Consider the following 22,991-nt stretch of genomic DNA (forward strand, 5'->3'; position numbering starts at 1 on the left):
CAACGGCTGCGGTACTATTTGCTCTGCTAAGAAATCAATGTGCTCCCACCAAAAGACACAGATTGGCTGAATGGATACAAAAACAAGACACATATATTTGCTGTCTACAAGAGACCCACTTCAGACCTAGAGACACATACAGACTGAAAGTAAGGGGATGGAAAAAGGTATTTCATGCAAATGGAAACCAAAAGAAAGCTGGAGTAGCATTCTCATATCAGACAAAATAGACTTTAAAACAAAGACTATTAGAAGAGACAAAGAAGGACACTACATAATGATCAAGGGATCGATCCAAGAGGAAGATATAACAATTGTAAATATTTATGCACCCAACATAGGTGCACCTCAATACATAAGGCAAATACTGACAACCATAAAAGGGGAAATCGACAGTAACACATTCATAGTAGGGGACTTTAACACCCCACTTTCACCAATGGACAGATCATCCAAAATGAAAATAAATAAGGAGACACAAGCTTTAAATGATACATTAAACGAGATGGAGTTAATTGATATTTATAGGACATTCCATCCAAAAACAACAGAATACACATTTTTCTCAAGTGCTCATGGAACATTCTCCAGGATAGATCATATCTTGGGTCACAAATCAAGCCTTAGTAAATTTAAGAAAATTGAAATTGTATCAAGTATCTTTTCTGACCACAACGCCATGAGACTAGATATCAATTACAGTAAAAGATCTGTAAAAAATACAAACACATGGAGGCTAAACAATACACTACTTAATAATGAAGTGATCACTGAAGAAATCAAAGAGGAAATCAAAAAATACCTAGAGACAAATGACAATGGAGACACAACGACCCAAAACCTGTGGGATGCAGCAAAAGCAGTTCTAAGGGGGAAGTTTATAGCAATACAAGCCCACCTTAAGAAGCAGGAAACATCTCGAATAAACAACCTAACCTTGCACCTCAAGCAATTAGAGAAAGAAGAACAAAAAAACCCCAAAGCTAGCAGAAGGAAAGAAATCATAAAAATCAGATCAGAAATAAATGAAAAAGAAATGAAGGAAACAATAGCAAAGATCAATAAAACTAAAAGCTGGTTCTTTGAGAAGATAAACAAAATAGATAAACCACTAGCCAGACTCATCAAGAAAAAAAGGGAGAAGACTCAAATCAATAGAATTAGAAATGAAAAAGGAGAGGTAACAACTGACACTGCAGAAATAAAAGAGATCATGAGAGATTACTACAAGCAACTCTATGCCAATAAAATGGACAATCTGGAAGAAATGGACAAATTCTTAGAAATGCACAACCTGCCAAGACTGAATCAGGAAGAAATAGAAAATATGAACAGACCAATCACAAGCACTGAAATTGAAACTGTGATTAAAAATCTTCCAACAAAGAAAAGCCCAGGACCAGATGGCTTCACAGGCAAATTCTATCAAACATTTAGAGAAGAGCTAACACCTATCCTTCTCAAACTCTTCCAATATATAGCAGAGGGAGGAACACTCCCAAACTCCTTCTACGAGGCCACCATCACCTTGATACCAAAACCAGACAAGGATGTCACAAAGAAAGAAAACTACAGGCCAATATCACTGATGAACATAGATGCAAAAATCCTCAACAAAATACTAGCAAACAGAATCCAACAGCACATTAAAAGGATCATACACCATGATCAAGTGGGGTTTATTCCAGGAATGCAAGGATTCTTCAATATACGCAAATCTATCAATGTGATAAACCATATTAACAAACTGAAGGAGAAAAACCGTATGATCATCTCAATAGATGCAGAGAAAGCTTTTGACAAAATTCAACACCCATTTATGATAAAAACCCTGCAGAAAGTAGGCATAGAGGGAACTTTCCTCAACATAATAAAGGCCATATATGACAAGCCCACAGCAAACATCATCCTCAATGGTGAAAAACTGAAAGCATTTCCACTAAGATCAGGAACAAGACAAGGTTGCCCACTCTCACCACTCTTATTCAACATAGTTTTGGAAGTTTTAGCCACAGCAATCAGAGAAGAAAAGGAAATAAAAGGAATCCAAATCGGAAAAGAAGAAGTAAAGCTGTCACTGTTTGCAGATGACATGATCCTATACATAGAGAACCCTAAAGATGCTACCAGAAAACTACTAGAGCTAATCAATGAATTTGGTAAAGTGGCAGGATACAAAATTAATGCACAGAAATCTCTGGCATTCCTATATACTAATGATGAAAAATCTGAAAGTGAAATCAAGAAAACACTCCCATTTACCATTGCAACAAAAAGAATAAAATATCTAGGAATAAACCTACCTAAGGAGACAAAAGATCTGTATGCAGAAAATTATAAGACACTGATGAAAGAAATTAAAGATGATACAAATAGATGGAGAGATATACCATGTTCTTGGATTGGAAGAATCAACATTGTGAAAATGACTCTACTACCCAAAGCAATCTATAGATTCAATGCAATCCCTATCAAACTACCACTGGCATTTTTCACAGAACTAGAACAAAAAATTTTGCAATTTGTATGGAAACACAAAAGACCCCGAATAGCCAAAGCAATCTTGAGAACGAAAGAAGGAACTGGAGGAATCAGGCTCCCAGACTTCAGACTATACTACAAAGCTACAGTTATCAAGACGGTATGGTACTGGCACAAAAACAGAAAGATAGATCAATGGAACAGGATAGAAAGCCCAGAGATAAACCCACGCACATATGGTCACCTTATCTTTGACAAAGGAGGCAGAAATGTACAGTGGAGAAAGGACAGCCTATTCAATACGTGGTGCTGGGAAAACTGGACAGCTACATGTAAAAGTATGAAATTAGATCACTCCCTAACACCATACACAAAAATAAGCTCAAAATGGATTAAAGACCTAAATGTAAGACCAGAAACTATCAAACTCTTAGAGGAAAACATAGGCAGAACACTCTATGACATAAATCACAGCAAGGTCCTTTTTGACCCACCTCCTAGAGAAATGGAAATAAAAACAAGAGTAAACAAATGGGACCTAATGAAACTTAAAAGCTTTTGCGCAGCAAAGGAAACCATAAAGAAGACCAAAAGACAACCCTCAGAATGGGAGAAAATATTTGCAAATGAAGCAACTGACAAAGGATTGATCTCCAAAATTTATAAGCAGCTCATGCAGCTTAATAACAAAAAAACAAACAACCCAATCCAAAAATGGGCAGAAGACCTACATAGACATTTCTCCAAAGAAGATATACAGAGTGCCAACAAACACATGAAAGAATGCTCAACATCACTAATCATGAGAGAAATGCAAATCAAAACTACAATGAGATATCATCTCACACCAGTCAGAATGGCCATCATCAAGAAATCTAGAAACAATAAATGCTGGAGAGGGTGTGGAGAAAAGGGAACCCTCTTACACTGTTGGTGGGAATGTAAATTGATACAGCCACTGTGGAGAACAGTATGGAGGTTCCTTAAAAAGCTACAAATAGAACTACCATATGACCCAGCAATCCCACTACTGGGCATATACCCTGAGAAAACCATAATTCAAAAAGAGTCATGTACCAAAATGTTCATTGCAGCTCTATTTACAATAGCCCAGAGATGGAAACAACCTAAGTGTCCATCATCGGATGAATGGATAAAGAAGATGTGGCACATATATACAATGGAATATTACTCAGCCATAAAAAGAGACGAAATTGAGCTATTTGTAATGAGGTGGATAGACCTAGAGTCTGTCATACAGAGTGAAGTAAGTCAGAAAGAGAGAGACAAATACCGTATGCTAACACATATATATGGAATCTAAGAAAAAAAAATGTCATGAAAAACCTAGGGGGGAAACAGGAATAAAGACACAGACTTACTAGAGAATGGACTTGAGGCTATGGGGAGGGGGAAGGGTAAACGGTGACAAAGCGATAAAGAGGCATGGACATATATACACTACCAAACGTAAGGTAGATAGCTAGTGGGAAGCAGCCGCATAGCACAGGGAGATCAGCTCGGTGCTTTGGGACCGCCTGGAGGGGTGGGATAGGGAGGGTGGGAGGGAGGGAGACGCAAGCGGGAAGAGATATGGGAACATATGTATATATATAACTGATTCATTTTGTTGTGAAGCTGAAACTAACATACCATTGTAAAGCAATTATACTCCAATAAAGATGTTTAAAAAAAAAAAAAAAAGAAACCTCATCATGCAGAAAAATTAATAATGATGCCAAAAAAAAAAAAAAAAAAAAAAGAAATCAATGTGCTTAGGACCCTGTAGAAAGTCCTCCAAAAAGTTTTCCATCTGGCTCACCTTGACTCAGATAATCAGCCTAAAACATTAAATCTGCCTACAATGTTTTTTAAAATTTAAAATAATGTAATGTAGTATTTTAACGTTTGCATGTCTAGGCTCATCCCATGTGGATTCTGCTCTCGATAATCCTCTGGTCCAACTTTAAGATTTCTAACATTTTCACTAGACCTTGTTTACTAAATCTAAATCTTTACTAAACCCTTCTCAAGAATAAGTGTAACAAGCAGCGGTAAAGTGCTTCTTAAAAAGTCAGAATTCACCAATACAGTAAACAACACAGCACAAAGTGGCGGATACGAGCACCAGCCCCACCCATCTGGTAAGTGGTTGTCTTCCTGGAGCAGGGATTTAAAAACCCATCCTTGGGGACTTCTCTGGTGGTCCAGTGGGTAAGACTCCGTGCTCCCTGGGCTTCCCTGGTGGCGCAGTGGTTGAGAGTCCGCCTGCCGATGCAGGGGACACGGGTTCGTGCCCCGGACTGGGAAGATCCCACATGCCGCGGAGCGGCTGGGCCCGTGAGCCACGGCCGCTGAGCCTGCGCGTCCGGAGCCTGTGCTCCACAACGGGAGAGGCCACAACAGTGAGAGGCCCATGTACCGCGAAAAAAAAAAAAAGACTCCGTGCTCCCAATGCAGGGGGCCTGGGTTTGATCCGTGGTCGGGGAACTAGATCCGACATGCATGCCGCAACAAAGATCCTGCGTACCGCAACTAAGACCCGGCGCAGCCAAAATCAATCAATCAATCAATTAATTAATTAATTAAACAAAATCCATCCTCTGCTAGGTCTTGAAATAAGCCGGGGGCTCTGTGGGGACACAGCACAGAGAGATGGCCATGAAAAAGCTTATTAAATGTAAGCAATGATTTCAACTCATAACAACCTGGGAAGTCATGATAGGATCATTTTATTTTATTTTATTTATTTATTTATTTGTGGCCGCGCTGGGTCTTCGCTGTTGTGCGTGGGCCTTCTCCAGTCGCAGCGAGTGGGGGTCACTCTTCGGTGCAGCGCGCGGGCCTCTCACTACAGATGCCCTTCCTGTTGTGGATCATGGGCTCCAGGCGCGCGGGCCTCAGCAGTTGTGGCACGCGAGCTCAGCAGTTGTGGCTTGTGGGGCTCTAGAGCGCAGGCTCAGTAGTTGTGGTGCACGGGCCTAGCTGGTCCGTGGCATGCGGGATCCTCCCGGACCAGGGCTCAAACCCGTGTCCCCTGCATTGGCAGGTGGACTCCCAACCACTGCGCCACCAGGGAAGTCCCAGTAGGGTTGTTTTAAGTGAAATAAAATGTTTTCTCTGGCTTTTTCCCCCACCAGGAGCTCCAGCTCACCTCAAAGTCATCCAGGTCTGTAGATTCCCAGGGTTGGGGGTGGGGTGAGGATGGGGAAGCTCCAGAGGTTCAGGAACACGGCTCTTGATACCAGGTGGCAGCCCCGTGCTGCTCCCCGTCCCCCCAGCCATACCACTCACGCCCCCTGGGGACCAGCTGAAGGTGCTGGGGCTCCGGGCTGCCGCCGACGTGTGAGGGCTTCTCTTGGCCTGGCCACGTGGTCTATCCCAACTCAAAGGCATCTCAGCAGTGGCTGCAAAAGGGCAGCACCTCTCACACAGAAGCTACATCTCTGTACTTTGTACCTGTGGCCCCTTCTCCTGGGATCAGGAGGATGTCACATTAGCTGTGTTTCAGTGACAGATATAGACGAGGCCACCCTTCCTGACCCCGACACACTCTCTTGGCTCTCATTCCAAAAGAATCCAATCCCAGGATCTCCACACACCAGCAGACCACCTGGTGGTCAACCCCACAGTCCTACAGATTTGCCCGGGGCCCCTTCCTCTCTAGAGTGTGATGCTGGGGCCCTGCTACCTAAGGACACACCTGTGGTCTTAGATGAAGTGATGACATGTATCTGTTGCAAGATGATAAGGGAGGAAGGAGAAGTGGGTGAGGCTGTAGAAGATGCAAAACTGGCCAAGAGTTGAACCCTGTTGGAGCTGTTTCTGCGCAGCCCATCGTGTGGGCTGAAACACGTGCCCGTCTGCCTTCAGAAGCTTTTAGAGCAAGTGCGCAGAGTAATTCTGTGTCTGTTAAACCTAGTGATAAAATAATAGGACCTGAATTTGGTCTCTGTTTTTAATCTCCTTCTAGGAATTCACATTTCACAAAACTATCAGTCTATGAGGGACTGTACATTAAAAAAGAAGACGAGGTCCCTCAGCACAGACAGAAGGAGAATCCCTGCTTCGTAGAACTTGCTCTACTTTTGTACATGCTTCACATTTTCCATAATGAAGATTTGGGTAGAGCAAAAGAATTGCTATTCGTTTTTAGTCTCTACTCAAATACAAAGTTAGAACTTAGAAAATAAATACAAATTTATTTTTTATTTTACAAATATAAAGACTTAGGATTTTACATAGGACTTAGAGCAGCCTGCCTCTAAGATGGGTCTTGGTGGACCCATCCCCCATACGTAAAGCAGGAGCTGGGGGCCGTGAGGTGACGCATGTCCTGCAAAACTGGGGTGTTGATTTGAGCACCATTTCCAGCACCATTTTTAGCTCCTTTGCTAAACGTTTGGAGAGTTTAAACTTTCCACTTTCCTCCTTTCTCACAAAGAACAAGTGTCGGCCCACTGCGGGGCGTTTTGCTACCGTATTTAAGTGGAAGTGTGCACATACAGTACAAGCTTACATGTAAGTCAGCCTGACAAAGTCACGCTTCCAGCCAAGTTCCTGAACACGGCTCTGTGTATGGTTGTTTACGCGTACACTTCCACTGAAAGCGAAATCTAGGTTCTGTTTGGTCCCTTCTCCTGTTCTGGTACTAAGAGTGTCCCAGGGCTGTGCACTCTAAGCTCAAAGCCCCCGCCACCCAGGACAGCTGAGACGTTCCTGTTCGTCACGAGGACTCCCCCAGGAGGAGGGAACAAACCTAGCTCAGGACTCAGCCCCAAACGTCCTCACGCGGCCAGACCTAGGTTCTCAAACCGAGAAAGCAGAGCATGAAGGAAAGGGGAGTCTGCTTTGAAGCAAGGGGGCTAAACCCAGAAAGATGCTGGGAGGTGGACCCCAAGCCACTGGTACGGAGGCGCAGCAGCCCGCGGCGGCGTCCCCCGTGTGAGGGGGGGGTGGCGCGTCACGAGGGACCACATGGCGTCCGCTCTGCTCCGGGCTCGCTGCGGAGGCACCACCCTAGGGCAGGGGCCGGTGGGAGGGAGCCTGGGCTCCTGGATGAAGGAGCAGCCGTTGGGCTCCGGCTCTGCGTATGCAGCGCCGCCCCATCTGCCACGCCCGCCCGCCCGCCCGCCCGCTCGCCCGCGCTGGCACTGCGCCCCGCCTGCTGCCGCCGGCTACCCACCGCGTCCCTGGAGACCTCCTTTGATGGGGCGTTGATGCCAAGCTTTTCCAGGGGATAGACAATCTGTCGTCGGGGCCGCACGGGAACCAAGTAGTGGAGGGCGGACGTCAGCGAGTGGGCACCGGAGCTCTGAAACTGGGAGACAGCGACCTCGATGTTAGGGGGAAGGGCGTGGGAGCCGCGCGCACATTTGCCGGCACGCGCTTCGACAAATACAAAACTCCCAACCCGGCCAAACCGGAGGTGGGGGGAACCAGCAAATAAACAAACATACTCTTCGACCAGAGGAATGAATTGTAGATAATGCCTGACACTAATGAAGATAATTACGGGAGTAATTGCATTAGTATCTCTGTGGGAATGACAGATAAACAAGTGGTTTGGTTTATGGGATTTTTCAGCACAAGTATTTTCCCCAGGAGGATATTCTTCTCCGTAGTGATCATGAATCAGCTCGATTTGACCCCATTAAGCTGTGTTATCTGCGTCCTGGTAACCTTTGCGTGTTTCACACAAGCTGCTTTAAGAAAGCACATAGATAAAAATGTCATCTGAGGGGCAATAGGGCGCAGATGTGAAAATCCTCATGTTTGTGAAAGTCACTGCTACTTCAGCTGGACGTCTGTTGATCAGATAAGTGTTTTAAAACAAAAGGATAAAACCGGAGAGTAGGGGAGTGGAGGGGGGAGGGGGCTGGACCAGATTATTCTGCTTTATATTAATACTAAATTGTGAGCTGGATTTATGCTTACTGAAACGGGCTACAATAAATCATGTTTTAGGTGAATGCTTTAAATATTAATTTTATCCAAGTTTTAGACTTGGCAGAGAAAACTGAACATGGTGATCTTTATTTCTTTCACATTTATGAACTCTTAGGGGTTTTGGCGAAACCCCTAAGCTTTGGGTATTTCAACTGTGTAAACCTCAAACTGTCAAACCAAAAATTTTTAATGAGACATTTACCGAATTTAACCTGGAAAGCAAAGAAAGTAAAACGGAACTGTAGCTGTAGTTTAATAAATGACGTGGTTTACACATGACTTATTTGTGGTTCTAAAAATAGCCCCTAGGCCTTTCTAAGAGCTTCTGGAAGGGATTTCTAAAATCCTTCACTATTGAACTTCACTGCCTGATTTTACACACTGAGAAACAGAAGCCAGGGATCTCTAGCCAAAGCTGTGTTTTTAAGCCTGGAAGAGCTCTCAGTACATGTTCTGGCAGGAGGGTGTGGAGAAAACCGTCTTCATCGTGTCAGCCGAAAGCTCACTTGTACTGCAGTCAACTGGGGATTTATAGCAGAATTTGGAGATTCTTACCTGTACTATTTGGTATTGCTTCTTGCACTTATTTAAATGTACGTGTATAAATCAACTAGAGGTGCAGACAGAGAGGAAATCTGTTTCCAAGTGTGTTTCTATGTTATATATACAATAGCGCGTAACATGGTCCTAATTCCACACCATGGAGGGAAATACGTGAACACTCAATGAGTTCAGTTCAAGTCACCATTTTTTAGGATGCATGCAAAAGGACTTTCTACCAACTGGGCACTGGCAGGAAACACTGGGAATAAAAACTGAGAATGTAACATCCCATCCTTAAAGGTCACCAAATTGGCACTTGGCCAAATGTGAAGTACAAAGAAATTGTGCAGGACCAGGATTTTCAGGCAAAACTGTTAAACTTCCCATGTCCCAGGTTCAAATCTGGGGCATTCACATTGCTGTAGGGCTGCATTTTGACAGGAAAAAAATCATCACTAGAGCATATTCTACATTCGCTACCTATCTTTTCCATGTTTTTTCTTCTTTCTCCTCCATTCCTTCTGTTTTTCCCCAAAAGGCATTTGTCAAATAAGATACATTGGTAAAATTACTGTTATGTGTATGTACCCATATACCTTAGATTGTTTTTAAGTTTAATAATTCAGAGCATTTAAAAAACCCACTTAGCTCACCATGGTAACTAAGAAGAAACGTGACAATGTCAGACTCTAGGCAGAGCCTAAGAAAGTTTTTGGTCACGAATGGGATCTTATGGGACAATTTCTACCTAGGGGGGGTAGAAATTTCTACCTGGGGGTTCAGTTCTCAACACCCCTCAAGTCTGCATCAACACTGTCAGTGACAGAGGGACCATCTTGCAGGAAAGAACTGCTTGGGGATCCAGCTCCAAGAAGCCCTTGCCTGTGAGCAAGCGGGACACTGCGTGTGAGCACGTGTGAGCACGTGTGAGTGTGTGGGACCCTCCTACGTAACAGGGCTGCAGCTCTGAACAGGGCAAACAGCTCCAGCTTTACGGCACAAGACAGAATGTGAGCGAGTGAGAAGTGCTATGAAGGAGACGGAAGCAGGATACACGGAAGCAGGAAGCAAGAGCTTGCTATCTGTGCACAGTATACATAATGTATACACAGCAGACACGTGTTTGTTATAGAAGTATTGCTCTATGTAAGTACAAGTATTATGCAGACATAGTGGTACCTACTACATAAAGGTTACATCAATAACACATATCTCCACTTTTTATCCATCACTTTTATGGGGATGTTATACTGCTGTTTTGCAATACCGTGATAGCACACCAGTATTAAGGACTGAGCTAATTTATTCTATGGGTTCACTACTAGAACATTCTTTGCTTGAAGAACATCATAGGACATTTTGGCCTTCACTAATTCACATGAGAAATAATTTGATTTTCACATCCCTTAGAGTGTTTTTCCATAGCTTTCAGTGTCTGCTTTGTAGATATGGAAAAGCCAACAATTTGTTCTACTAATTATAGGGGTTGTGATGGTTTCAGAAATTCAAAGCCTTCTGGGTTTTCACTGTAGTGTAAGAAAAGGACCAAACTCAATATGGCCATTTGAAATTCAGAGCCACATTACAATCAAAATACATGGAGTGAAGAAGAAATAAAATATGGCACACGACACAAATGACACCGTGACACAGATCTGCTGGAAAAGTGACTTAAGACATTCTTTTACCTTGCCTTCCTTGGCTCGCGGGTAAACAGGGTAGTAGAGACAGGACTTATAGCCTAAACGGAGGATCTCCTTCAGAAAAAACTTGGTGTAGTGCTGAAAAATGGGGTTCAGGGCAAAGTGATACAGGTGGCCATGCTCTTCGCGCTGGTGGTGACTAAAGTATATGAAGTCTTCAATATTGTAGTGGGATCGTATGTACTCTATATCCTAAAAAGAGATGTGAGAAAAGACACCTAAGAAGGTTTTAAACAAACGGCATACGCTTTCTGAGAAACATCATTTAAAATGACTTTAGGTACAATAATGAGAGACGAGTTTTTCCCTCCTATTATTTACGATCTCATTTTCATTGTTAATTTTTTTAAAGCTAAAACTTATGTTTCCTGAAAGTCACTTGTTTTGATGGCTTACTTCTGGAGGGTGGCTCAGAGCTTTGGGATTTGCTCCTCACAGCCGTGCTAAAAACCTGGAGAGCCTTGAGTCCCTGCTCATGGACAGCCTCCCAGTGGCCAGAGCAATGCAATGGAGAAGCAGATATACACTACCGTCAAAGAGCCCCTGCCAACCATCCACACTGATACTCTCATTCATGACATGGAGAGACTTTTGGGGAAAACTGACGAATGCAAAAGACCAGTTAGAGAAACATACAACTCACTCCAGAGGAAACAGAGGTTATCCAGCAAATGGAGGAGAATTTTTTAAAAATTCTACTCAATGTCCTCAGAGATACCAAAAAAGGATCTCGCATAAAACATAACAAACAAGCTCCTACAAAAAAGGAACAATAAGAGAACAAGGAAGAGACTTGGAAGTTAAACACATGAACTCTGAAATTAAAATTCCAATAGAAGGCCTGGATAATAGACTAGATGTGGCTGAACAGTAAATTAGGAAGCTGGAAGATAAAATCAAGAACAACTCCTAGAACGAAGAGTAAGAAGTACAAGAGATTAAAAAGTACAAGAAGAAACGTAAAAGACAGTGAAGGGTCACTTCCATCCAAAAAGGAATGGAGAATAGAGAAAATGGAAGGGAAGAAATCATTAGTGAAATCATAGAAGAAAGATGTTCCCAAGCTCAAAAGAGGCATAAGGTACTTCATAAGAATTTTTGAAATAAAAGGGAAAAACTAATTCTCAAGAGAGAAAGCAGACATACATACATTTATTTACATCAGACTGTATTTTGTCCGTAACATTGGATACTGGAAGATAATGAGAGTAAAAACATCAACACTCTGATGAGAAATAATTTGCATATGAATTCTATTCACAGCTGAATGAGTGTTCAAGTGTGAGGACAGATGAAAACTTGTATATGTGTGTGGACTCAGAGACCCTACCCTCTTCCACTCACGCTCCAAGAATTCTTAAAGATATATTGAATCCAAAGAGAAATGAATCCAAGAATAAGGATAGTTTGAACACATTAGAGAAATAAAGTCATACGAACATCTCCATAAATGCCGAAACACATTTAATAAAATTCAACACCCATGCGTAACAAAAACTTTTAGTAAATTAGAAATAGGAGAGAAGTTCCTTAACATGATAAAGGGTATCTTCCAGAAGCCATGTTCCCAGAAGGGAAGTCTCAATATTACAATTATCAGTTCTGCCTAAATTGTTCTGTAAAATCTACATAGGCACAAATAAATTCATAGTAAGTATTACAAGGTTTATCTGGAAAAGAAAACACCCAAGTTTAACCAAGAAACTTTAGGCAAAAAATATAAATAAGAGAAGACTTCCCCACCAGATACCAAAGCACGTGATAGTACAATAGATATCAACAAATAAATCCATGGAACAGAACAGAGAGTAAAAATAGACACAGACACATGGAAATTTAATAATATAAAGGCAGCATTTTAAATCAGTAGGGAAAGAATGGACTACTCAGTACTAAATACTTTGGAATAATTGGCTGTGCACTGGGACAAAATAAAATTAGATGTCCACTTACACACGCACGCATGCACGCACGCACACGATGCATGAAAATAAGTGCAAGGAAGAACGCTGGAAGGGATAAATGCCTAACTCTCAATAGTGGTAATCCTTTGGGGAGGGAGCTGGGACTTGTTTTTGGTGGTGGAAGGTTATTTGAATTTTTAGATGGTGAATGTTTTCATGTACTCTTCGCAATATTTTAAACATTTTGAACCGAAAAAAAAATGGAGACTTGAAAGGCTGCCCAGTGGGATGCAAGCAGATCTACAGCCTTCAGAAAAAGAAGATATTCATCCTAAATAAGTAAAAATGAAACTTCAAAAGAGGCATTGTGTACTAATTCACAAGAGGAAAAGGCACGATCAAGGGAAGTAGTATCCACTTCACAATTTACCATTTCATCTCTGATCACTGCAATGCCAACTACTTGTTCTGCAACTTCGGCTACAAATGCCTTCAGTGGTGTTCCATCCTGACAAGAGAAGCAGATATTTTAAGACCCTAAAAAATATTGCTATTAGTGTTTCCGTAAGCTGTCAATAAAGGGTTTCAACCGTGATCACATAACGACAATGATAAAGCCACCATCCTATCACCACTTACCTCTGGGCCAGGTAATAGGTTAAATGCCCTCTTTGTATGCGTTTAACCCTCACTTCAACCCCTCTGAAGTAAGTATTACCATTACATCTCTACTTCATTTACGAGAAAATAAGGTCTGGGAGGCTGCCTTGCCAAGATCTCCAGCTGGTACGGGATGGATCTATTGATTCGAACCACATTCCTTTGACTGGGAATCTGTTTTCTTTAGCATAACATCAGTGGTTCTCAAACACTGTCATCCCAGGCCCCCTGTGTCCTGAGGATGCTAAAGAGCTTTGGTTCACGTATGTAATGTCTACCACTATTTTCTATATTAGAAATTAAAACTGAGAAAATTTTGAATTCTTTGATTAATTTTTGTTGAACTTATTAATTAAAGCACATGTTTTAGTTTGATAAAAATATTTAGAGAGAAGAGTAGCATTGTTTCATATTTTTGCAAATCTCTTGAATATCTGGCTCAATGGAAGACGGCTGGATTCTCACACCTACTTCTGTATTGTATTCAATCTGTTGTAACATGTTATTTGGTTGAAATATATGCAAAAAAATCTGTCTTCACAAAGATACGTAGTTGGAAAAGGGAGAAGTATTTAAATAATATTTTCAGATAATGATGGATATTCTCCTTTGATGCGCCACCAAAACTCAACATGTAGTAAGTAGTGTTTTAAAGATAAGTTGCAATGTGGCTCTGAAGCCATGTCAGTGACCTTTGTATACCCTACTACATTAAAATGTATCGGTCTCTTTTGCACTTTGAATCTTTTACCCATGCATGATTTTTGTAACATCGTGTACTGTCTATCTGGAAAATATTGATTCACCAAGCTTATGCAGGTTTTCCAAACGTTGACCTATTTCATTACAAAATATCAAAACATTGCGTGTGGTAATATCACCGCCAGTCTCATCAGAAAAAGTTTTTTTAAGTTTTGGGAAGCTGTCAAGCTCATGATGGCAGATACTGACTTTCTGAAAGTCTAATTTTTTTGTGAAAGCGTGGACTTTATCATGGGGGAACACATGCTGTCAGTTGTTTCTTTGGAGTGACACTCTCACCTCACTCATTTTTAAGAAAAAGTCTGCCAACTCCCCAGGACTGAATTACCATATTTTGTCTGCCAGCTGTTCTGTGACAATGGTGCTGCTTCAGCCTGCAATTCAAACAACTGCAGAAACATTTTTCTTGAAACAACCAATATACTTCAGCCTGCAGCCAAGAGCAGTATGCGCACGTCTCATTTTGCTACACAGAATACTGCAAATACATGTACTCAAGGGCTAAGACTTAGTAAGTTAATGTTTACAGCTTCAAGGGAAACTGGCTTTCCCTTTTGTTTGAATTTTAATTAAAATGTCTATGGAGATAGTTGCAGATTCACCAGCAGTTGTAAAAAACAATACAGAGAGATTCCTTCTACACTTTGCCCAGTATCCCATAATGGTAACCTTTGCAAAACACTAGTATCATATGACAAGCAGGGAGCCCACACTGATGCCATTTCGCGTGCACGCGCGCGTGCCCATGTGTGTGCGTATTAAGATCTATGCAATTTTATCCCCTGTGTAGGTTCATATGTCCACCACTGCAGTCAAGATACTGAACAGTTCCAACACAAGGATTTCATGGGTTGCCTATTATACCACACCTATCTGCCTCCTGTCCCACTTCCATCCTTAACCCTGGCAACAAACGATCTGTTCTCCAGTTCTAAAATGTTGTCATTTCAAAAATGTCATATAAGTGAAATCATACAGTATGTAACCTCTAGGGACTGGCTTATTTTTCCATTTAGCATAATTCTCTGGACATCCACCCAAGCTGATATATGAATCAACAGTGCATTCCTGAATAGTATGGAGGGTCCCTAAAAAAATAAAGTAGAACTACCATATGATCCAGCAATCCCACTTCTGGGCATATATCCAGAAAAGATGAAAACTCTAATTTGAAAACATACATTCACCCTGATGTTCATAGCAGCACTATTGACAATAGCCACGACATGGAAGCAATCTAAATGTCCACCAACAGATGAATGGATAAAGAAGATGTGGTACATATATAAAATGGAATATTACTCAGCCATAAAAAAGAATGAAATTTTGCCATTTGCAGCAACATGGATGGACCTAGAGATTACCATAGTAAGTGAAGTAAATCAGAGAAAGACAAATACCATATGATATCACTTATTTGTGGAATCTAAAAAAAATGATACAGATGAACTTATTTACAAAACAGAAACAGACTCACAGACATAGAAAACAATCTTATGGTTACCGAAGGGGAAAGGGGAGGGAGGGATAAATTAAGAGTCTGGGATTAACAGATACACACTACTTACTATATATAAAATATATAAACAACAAGGACTGACTGTATAGATACACATATATTTATCTGAATCACTTTGCTGTACCTGAAACTAACACAACATTATAAATCAACTATACTTAAACAAACAAACAAAAAAACTGGTGCATCCCTTTGCACTGCTGAGCACTATTCCATGGCATGGAATTGCCACAGCTCACCCTACCCATTCCCCTGTTGGAGGACATCTGGGCTGATTCCAGCTGCTATGAACATTTGTGACCAAGTCTTCATTTCTCTGCGATAAATGCTCAGAGATAACTGTTGCATTTTTTTTTGTTTTTTAAGAAACAGCCAAAATGTTCTCCAGAGCAGGGGTACCATTTCACATTCCCACCAGCAGCATAGGAGTGATCCAATTTCCCCGCACCTTCGCCACACCTGAGTGGTGTCACTCTTCTTTGTTTTAGCCATTCTCCTGGTGCACAGTGACATCCCGTTGTGGATTTTCTGTTCCTGTTGTTGCTGTGAGTGCATCGCAGCAAACTCGAAGGCCACTGGGAAGTTTGGTGACACTGCTTCAATCCACATTGAGGTCCCTGAGGTTTTGCCCACCACTGCCTTTTCGCTGAATATCAATTCAGTGGAAAAGGAAAATAATTTCTTACTCTTATTTTGAGCATAGTTTTTACCTCATAGACTCCCTGCATGTGTCTTGGAGACCCCTGTGTCAGCGAGCCAGGAGGGAAGGAACAAACAAAAAAAGAAACAAAGAGACCAAGACAAACCAAAACAAACAAAAAAAACATGTGCTGGAGGGAAGTTTTACTTTAATTCAATGCCTTTATAAATATTAAACATCTCACCACGTTTGGTGTTTGTTGTCTCCCTCTTGATGAGTTTAAAAAAAAAAACCACATCTGTGGCTACCTAAAATTAACTGAGAGGTTTATCCAAAAGAGCCCATAACTGGGAACTCGCCAGATGACCCCAGAGGCGGAATGAAGAAATACATTGAGGTATATTCATGCAATGAAGCATCAATACTTTACAGCACAATGTGGATGAATCTCACAATCATTGCTGAGCAAAAGAGGCTAGATGTCAGAAAACACACTGTATGATCCCTTTAAATAAAGCTCAAAAGCCAGGCATCTATGATCTTAGAAGTCAAGGTGGTACTAACTGGGGGAAGAGTGACTAAATGAGAGCTTGAAAGGGACTTCCAGTGGGCTGAGGTCAGTCTGTTTCCTGAAACAGGCACTCGTTATGTGGCGTATTCAAACAGTGAAAGCCATCAAACTTTTTATTGGTTAAACTTTTTAATATAATTCATCAAGAAGTAATTAAGCATTTCCCTAGCTACATGCATTGTTCCATGTCTGGTGAAGTTAACTGGCCTGGTCCTTAAGAAAGCAGCGATGATGTAAGGACCACTGCTAGCTTGCCCTCTGCAATGGCAAAAGTACAGTACAGTTACTGTACTAGAAAGAGAACCCAGCATTGGTCATACAGGATCTTCCCAGCCAATCCGATCCTTGAGGATGCAGCCAGCGTCCTCAAGGGTATGGACAGACCCATCACCCAGAAGGGCAAAATGGGGTGCTGCTGGGATGGGCACCAGGCACCCCAAGGATCCACTAACCTTGGTCAGATTTGCCTATTCCAAGCACTGAGATCTAATTTTGTTATATTTGTCTAGATCAAGTTCAAATTTTCTAGCCCCGTGATAAGAATTTAGGGCATCTGATCAGCCCTCATAGGGCAACTAGTGAGAAGAACAGCCCCACTTCCTTAAACCTCAGTTTCCTTGTTCTTTTCTTCTCCCTCCCACCTTCCAACCCCACCTCTGCCACTCCCCACCACACGATTCTCCAACTAGGCCCAAGGAAACTTCTGGGTTGAACATACATGAGTCATAATGGTCCCAAAACATGAGGAAAAGAAGCCAGTCTGGTCATAGCAGGTACTTACAGGGTCCCTGCGAGCCTCGTTGTACTGCTGTAAATCTTCCAATATGCTTTTACTCAGCATGAGGGTGCTGACAAGATTTTCAACACCAGGAGTATCCGAGAGAGTGGCTAATCTTATTTTAATGGTCCTGGGTAAGGAGAGACACATTTTCTTTTTCAGGTTAACGTACTAAAATATGTATTCCGTCCTCCACCCAAATGGAGACAGAATTGTAACAGATCACACTTACATAAAATAATATCTGGTAAAATATTTTTTATATAACATTGGGGTTTGATTAACTACAAAAGTAATTCTTCATTCTAGAAAACCTGGAAAACACACATTTTAAAAAGTGCAAACATTGTAAATCAACTATACTTCAGTTTTTTTAAATTTTAAAATAATTTAAAAATAAAAATTTAAAAAAGAGAAAGAAGAACAAAGAAAACCCAAAGTCAGCAGAAGGAAGGAAATCATAAAGATCAGAGCAGAAATAAGTGAAATAGAAATGAAGAAAACAATAGCAAATATCAATAAAACTAAAAGTTTGTTCTTTGAGAAGATAAAATTGATAAACCTTTAGCTATACTCATCAAGAAAAAAAGGGAGAGGACTCAAATCAATAAAATTATAAATGAAAAAGGAGAAATCACAACTGACACCGCAGAAATACAAAGGATTATAAGAGACTACTACAAACGATTATATGCCAATAAAATGGACAACCTGGAAGAAATGGACAAATTCTTGGAAAGGTACAATTTTCCAAGACTGAACCAGGAAGAATTAGAAAATAGAAGCCGAACTATCACAACTAATGAAACTGAAACTGTGATTAAAACTCTTCCAACAGGGCTTCCCTGGTGGCGCAGTGGTTGAGAGTCCGCCTGCCGACGCAGGGGACACAGGTTCGTGCCCCGGTCTGGGAAGATCCCACATGCCGCGGAGCAGCTGGGCCCGTGAGCCATGGCTGCTGAGCCTGCGCATCCGGAGCCTGTACTCCACGACGGGAGAGGCCACAACAGTGAGAGGCCCACGTACCACAAAAAACAAACAAAAAAACAAACAAAAAACTCTTCCAGCAAACAAAAGCCCAGGACCAGATGGCTTCACAGATAATTCTATCAAACATTTAGAGAAGAGCTAAAATCCATCCTTCCCAAATTCTTCCCAAAAATTACAGAGGGAGGAACACTCCCAAATTTGTTCTACAAAGCCACCATCACCCTGATACCAAAACCAGACAAAGATATCACAAAAAATGAAAATTACAGGTCAATATCACTGATGAATATAGATGCAAAAATCGTGAACAGAATACTAGCAAACAGAATCCAACAACACATTAAAAGGATCATACACCATGATCAAGTGGGATTTATTCCAGGAACGCAACGATTCTTCAATATATGCAAACCAACCAACATGATACACAATATTATCAAATTAAGGAATAAAACCATATGATCATCTAAATAGACAAGGAAAAAGCTTTTGACAAAATACAACACCCATTTATGATAAAAACTCTCCAGAAAATGGGCATAGAGGGAATCTACCTCAACATAATAAAGGCCATATATGACAAACCCACAGCAAACATCATACTCAATGGTGAAAACCTGAAAGCATTTCCACTAAGATCAGGAACAGCACAAGGCTGTCTACTCTTGCCACTCTTATTCAACATAGTTTTGGAAGTCCTAGCCACGGAAATCAGAGAAGAAAAAGAAATAAAAGGAATACAAATTGGAAAAGAAGAAGTAAAACTGTCACCGTTTGCAGATGACATGATACTATACATAGAAAATCCTAAAGATGCCATTATAAAACTATTAGAACTAATCAACGAAATTTGGTAAGGTTGTGGGATACAAAGTTAATGCACAGAAATCTCTTGCATTGCTATACACTAACAATGAAAAATCAGAAAGAGAAATTAAGGAAACAATCCCATTTACCACTGCAAAAAAAATAAATAAATAAAATACCTAGGAATAACCGACCTAAAGAGGCAAAAGACTTTTACTCAGAAAACTATAAAAAACTGATGAAAGAAATCTGAGATGACATAAACAGATGGAGAAATATGCCATATTCTTGAATTGGAAGGAAGAATCAATATTGTGGAAATGACTATACTACCCATAGCAATCTACAGATTCAATGCAATCCCTACTAAACTACCAATGGCATTCTTCACAGAATTAGAACAAAAAATGTTACAATTTGTATGGAAACACAAAAGACCCCAAATAGCCAAAACAATCTTGAGAAAGAAAAACGGAGCTGGAGGAATCAGGCTCCCCAACTTTAAACTATACTACAAAGCTACAGTAATCAAGACAGTATGGTACTGGCACAAAAACAGAAATACAGATTAATGGTATGGGACAGAAAGCCCAGAGATAAACCCATGCACATATGGTCACAGAATTTATGACTAAGGAGGCAAGAACATACAATGGAGAAAATCAGCCTCTTCAATAAGTAGTGCTGGGAAAACTGGACAGCTACATGTAAAAGAATGAAATTAGAACGCTACCTAACACCATACACAAAAATAAACTCCAAATGGATTAAAGACCTAAATGTAAGACCAGAGACTATAAAACCCTTAGAGGAAACATAGGAAAAACACTCTTTGACATAAATTACAGCAAGATCTTTTCTGACCCACCTCCTAGAGTAATGAAAATAAAAACAAAAATAAAAAAATGGAACCTAACTAAACTTAAAAGCTTTGCACAGCAAAGGAAACCATAAGCAAGACGAAAAGACAACCCTCAGAATGGGAGAAAATATTTGCAAATGAAGCAATGAACAAAGGATTAATCTCCAAAATATACAAACAGCTCATGGAGCTCAGTATCAAAAAAGCAAACCCAATTAATAAATGGGCAGAAGACCTAAATAGACATTTCACCAAAGAAGACATACAGATGGCCAAGAGGCACATGAAAAGATGCTCAACATCACTTAGTTATTAGAGAAATGCAAATCAAAACTACAATGAGGTATCACCTCACACCAGTCAGAATGGCCATCTTCAAAAAATCTACAAACAATAAATGCTGGAGAGGGTGTGGAGAAAAGGGAACCCTTTTGCACTGTTGGTGGGAATGTAAATTGGTATAGCCACTATGGAGAACAGTATGGAGGTTCCTTAAAAATCTAAAACTAGAACTACCATATGACCCAGCAATCCCAATAATGGACATACACCCTAAGAAAACCATAATTCAAAAGGACACATGTACCCCAGTGTTCATTGCAGCACTATTTACAATAGCCAGGACATGAAACAACCTAAATGTCCAATGATAGATGAATGGATAAAGAAGATGTGGTACATATATACAATGGAGTATTACTCAGCCATATAAAGGAAAAAAGTCGGGTGATTTGTAGAGATGTGGATAGACCTAGAGACGGCCATACAGAGTGAAGTAAGCCAGAAAGAGAACAACAAATATTGTATATTAACGCATATATGTGGAATCTAGAAAAATGGTACCGATGAACCTATTTGTAGGGCAGGAATACAGATGTAGATGTAGAGAACAGACATGTGGACAGTGGGGAAGCAGGGGGGGACGAACTGGGAGATTAGGTTTGACATAAATACACTACCATGTGTAAAATAGATAGCTAGTGGGAACCTGCTGTACGGTGCAGGGAGCTCAGCTTGGTGCTCTGTGATAACCTAGATGGGTGGGAGGGAGGTCTAATAGGGAGGGGATATAGGTATACACATAGCTGATTCATTTCATTGTACAGGAGAAACTAACACAACATTGTAAAGCAATTTTATTACAATTTAAAAAAATAAAATTAAAAATAATTTTAAAAGTACAAAGAATAAGGTTAAAAAAAATCACTGATTATACCCATTAACCAGACAACACAATGTCACACTTAAAATTTATTTAATTTAAAATGTTCAGCACCATGTTTTATGTCATATTTACATTGTACATAAAGCCAAATTCTTCCCCCAGTTTTCAAAGTATGTTAAGAAGTTAAAAAAATTAAACTGAACCCAGGCGGGCTTCATGAGTCTCAAAATTCTTACTAATTTTATTTTTGATTTCGTGTTTTTACGTGAAGTCAAGTAGGACAGTGGAGCACGTCCGGGGCTTGGAGCCTTGGTTCATACGTGGTACCCACCTCGCACCAGCACCCGTGATGGTTTCTCCCCCATCTGTACCTTGCCCCTGGCACCTCCCCGACCCTGCCCTGTGACTGCTGCCACCCTCTGCCAGGGGTGACGACTGGGTTGCATCGGGGAGCCCCATGTTGAACCATCCCGCTCCACCCTCACTGGGGTCCTGGACACGGGCATGGGGAGGATCGAGGTCAGGTGTGTGCTCCTGGAGTCTAATCAGAGCAGGGTGGTGGCCGTCCTCACCGAGGGTCCCCACCCAGGGCAGGCAGTGCCATGCTGTGTTCGGCAGGCAACTCAGTGTGGAACTCTAGCCCACCCCGTGCCCAGGTATGTAGGGCATGCCGGTGCCTGTTTGCCACAGGATGGAGCCGTGGGCCTATGTGAGGGGGAGATGACCTCTCCACCTTAGGCTGGAGTCCCACATTTTCGTTTTGTAATGGGCCCTGCATACGATGTAGGGTTCATATAATGCATGCTCTCCAGTCATTGGGGTGTTATTACCAAATAGAGCAGGGCTACTCCTCCTACTATTAATAAAGTGAAATACTCTAACCTACTTAGCTTTCACTTGTAGTGAATATTTGTGCTTACATTTTAGTGCATGCTTCCGTTCTATGGACAACGCGGCATATTTGCCAAGAACAATCTACATCTATAATTAACTGATAGAAAGATGATCAATTTACTATCACATTAATAATACAAATAGTATGAGCAATTTTTAAGTGTAAGGTAAGAACTTGATTCTGATATGGCCACCTTATGCCAAAATCTAGTTCAGATGAATTAAAGATATAAATGTAAAAAACAAGACCACAAAAGTACTAGGAAAATACCCAAGGGAATTAAGACCATATGTTCACAGGAAACCTTGTTCGTAGCAACATTATCCATAATAGTTCTCAAAATGGAAAGAACCCAAATGTTCATCAACTTCTGAAGGGATAAACAATACGTGGTCTATCCATACACTGGAATATTATTCAGCCACAAAAGGGAATGAAGTACTGACACAGGCTACAGCAGGGATGAACCTTGAAAAGTGAAAGAAGGCCACATAGTTTCATTCCATTTATATGAGATGCCCATAATAGGCAAGTGTACAGAGACAGGATGTAGATTAGCTGCTGGGGGCTGGGGGGGACAAGGGGACAGGGGTGATTGCAGCATGGGTAAGGGGTATCCTTTGGGGTGATGAATTGAGAATGTACTAAAAACAACAGAACTGTACACTCTGAGTGGGTGAATTGTATAGTGTGAATTATACCTCAATAAAGCAGTTACAAAATACACATATATACAATACCAAAGAAAGATGAAGGGAAAAG

The 22,991-nt window shown here is 41.0% G+C and overlaps 1 protein-coding gene across 1 annotated transcript in view; it reads right to left on the reverse strand.

Annotated features, from left to right (window-relative positions):
* Positions 1-22,991, reverse strand: part of CFAP61 (cilia and flagella associated protein 61) — a 260,039-nt gene that overhangs the window by 132,185 nt on the left and 104,863 nt on the right. The window contains exons 14-17 of the mRNA XM_079945951.1: positions 17,514-17,640; positions 13,011-13,088; positions 10,662-10,868; positions 7,667-7,801 (exon numbers count right to left, since the gene is read on the reverse strand). Of these exons, the coding sequence (XP_079802077.1) occupies positions 7,667-7,801; positions 10,662-10,868; positions 13,011-13,088; positions 17,514-17,640 (547 nt within the window). The remainder of the gene's footprint in view (positions 1-7,666; positions 7,802-10,661; positions 10,869-13,010; positions 13,089-17,513; positions 17,641-22,991) is intronic.

This window comes from Stenella coeruleoalba (genome assembly GCF_951394435.1).
Source record: "Stenella coeruleoalba genome assembly, chromosome: 15".
Classification (NCBI taxonomy): Eukaryota; Metazoa; Chordata; class Mammalia; order Artiodactyla; family Delphinidae; genus Stenella; species Stenella coeruleoalba.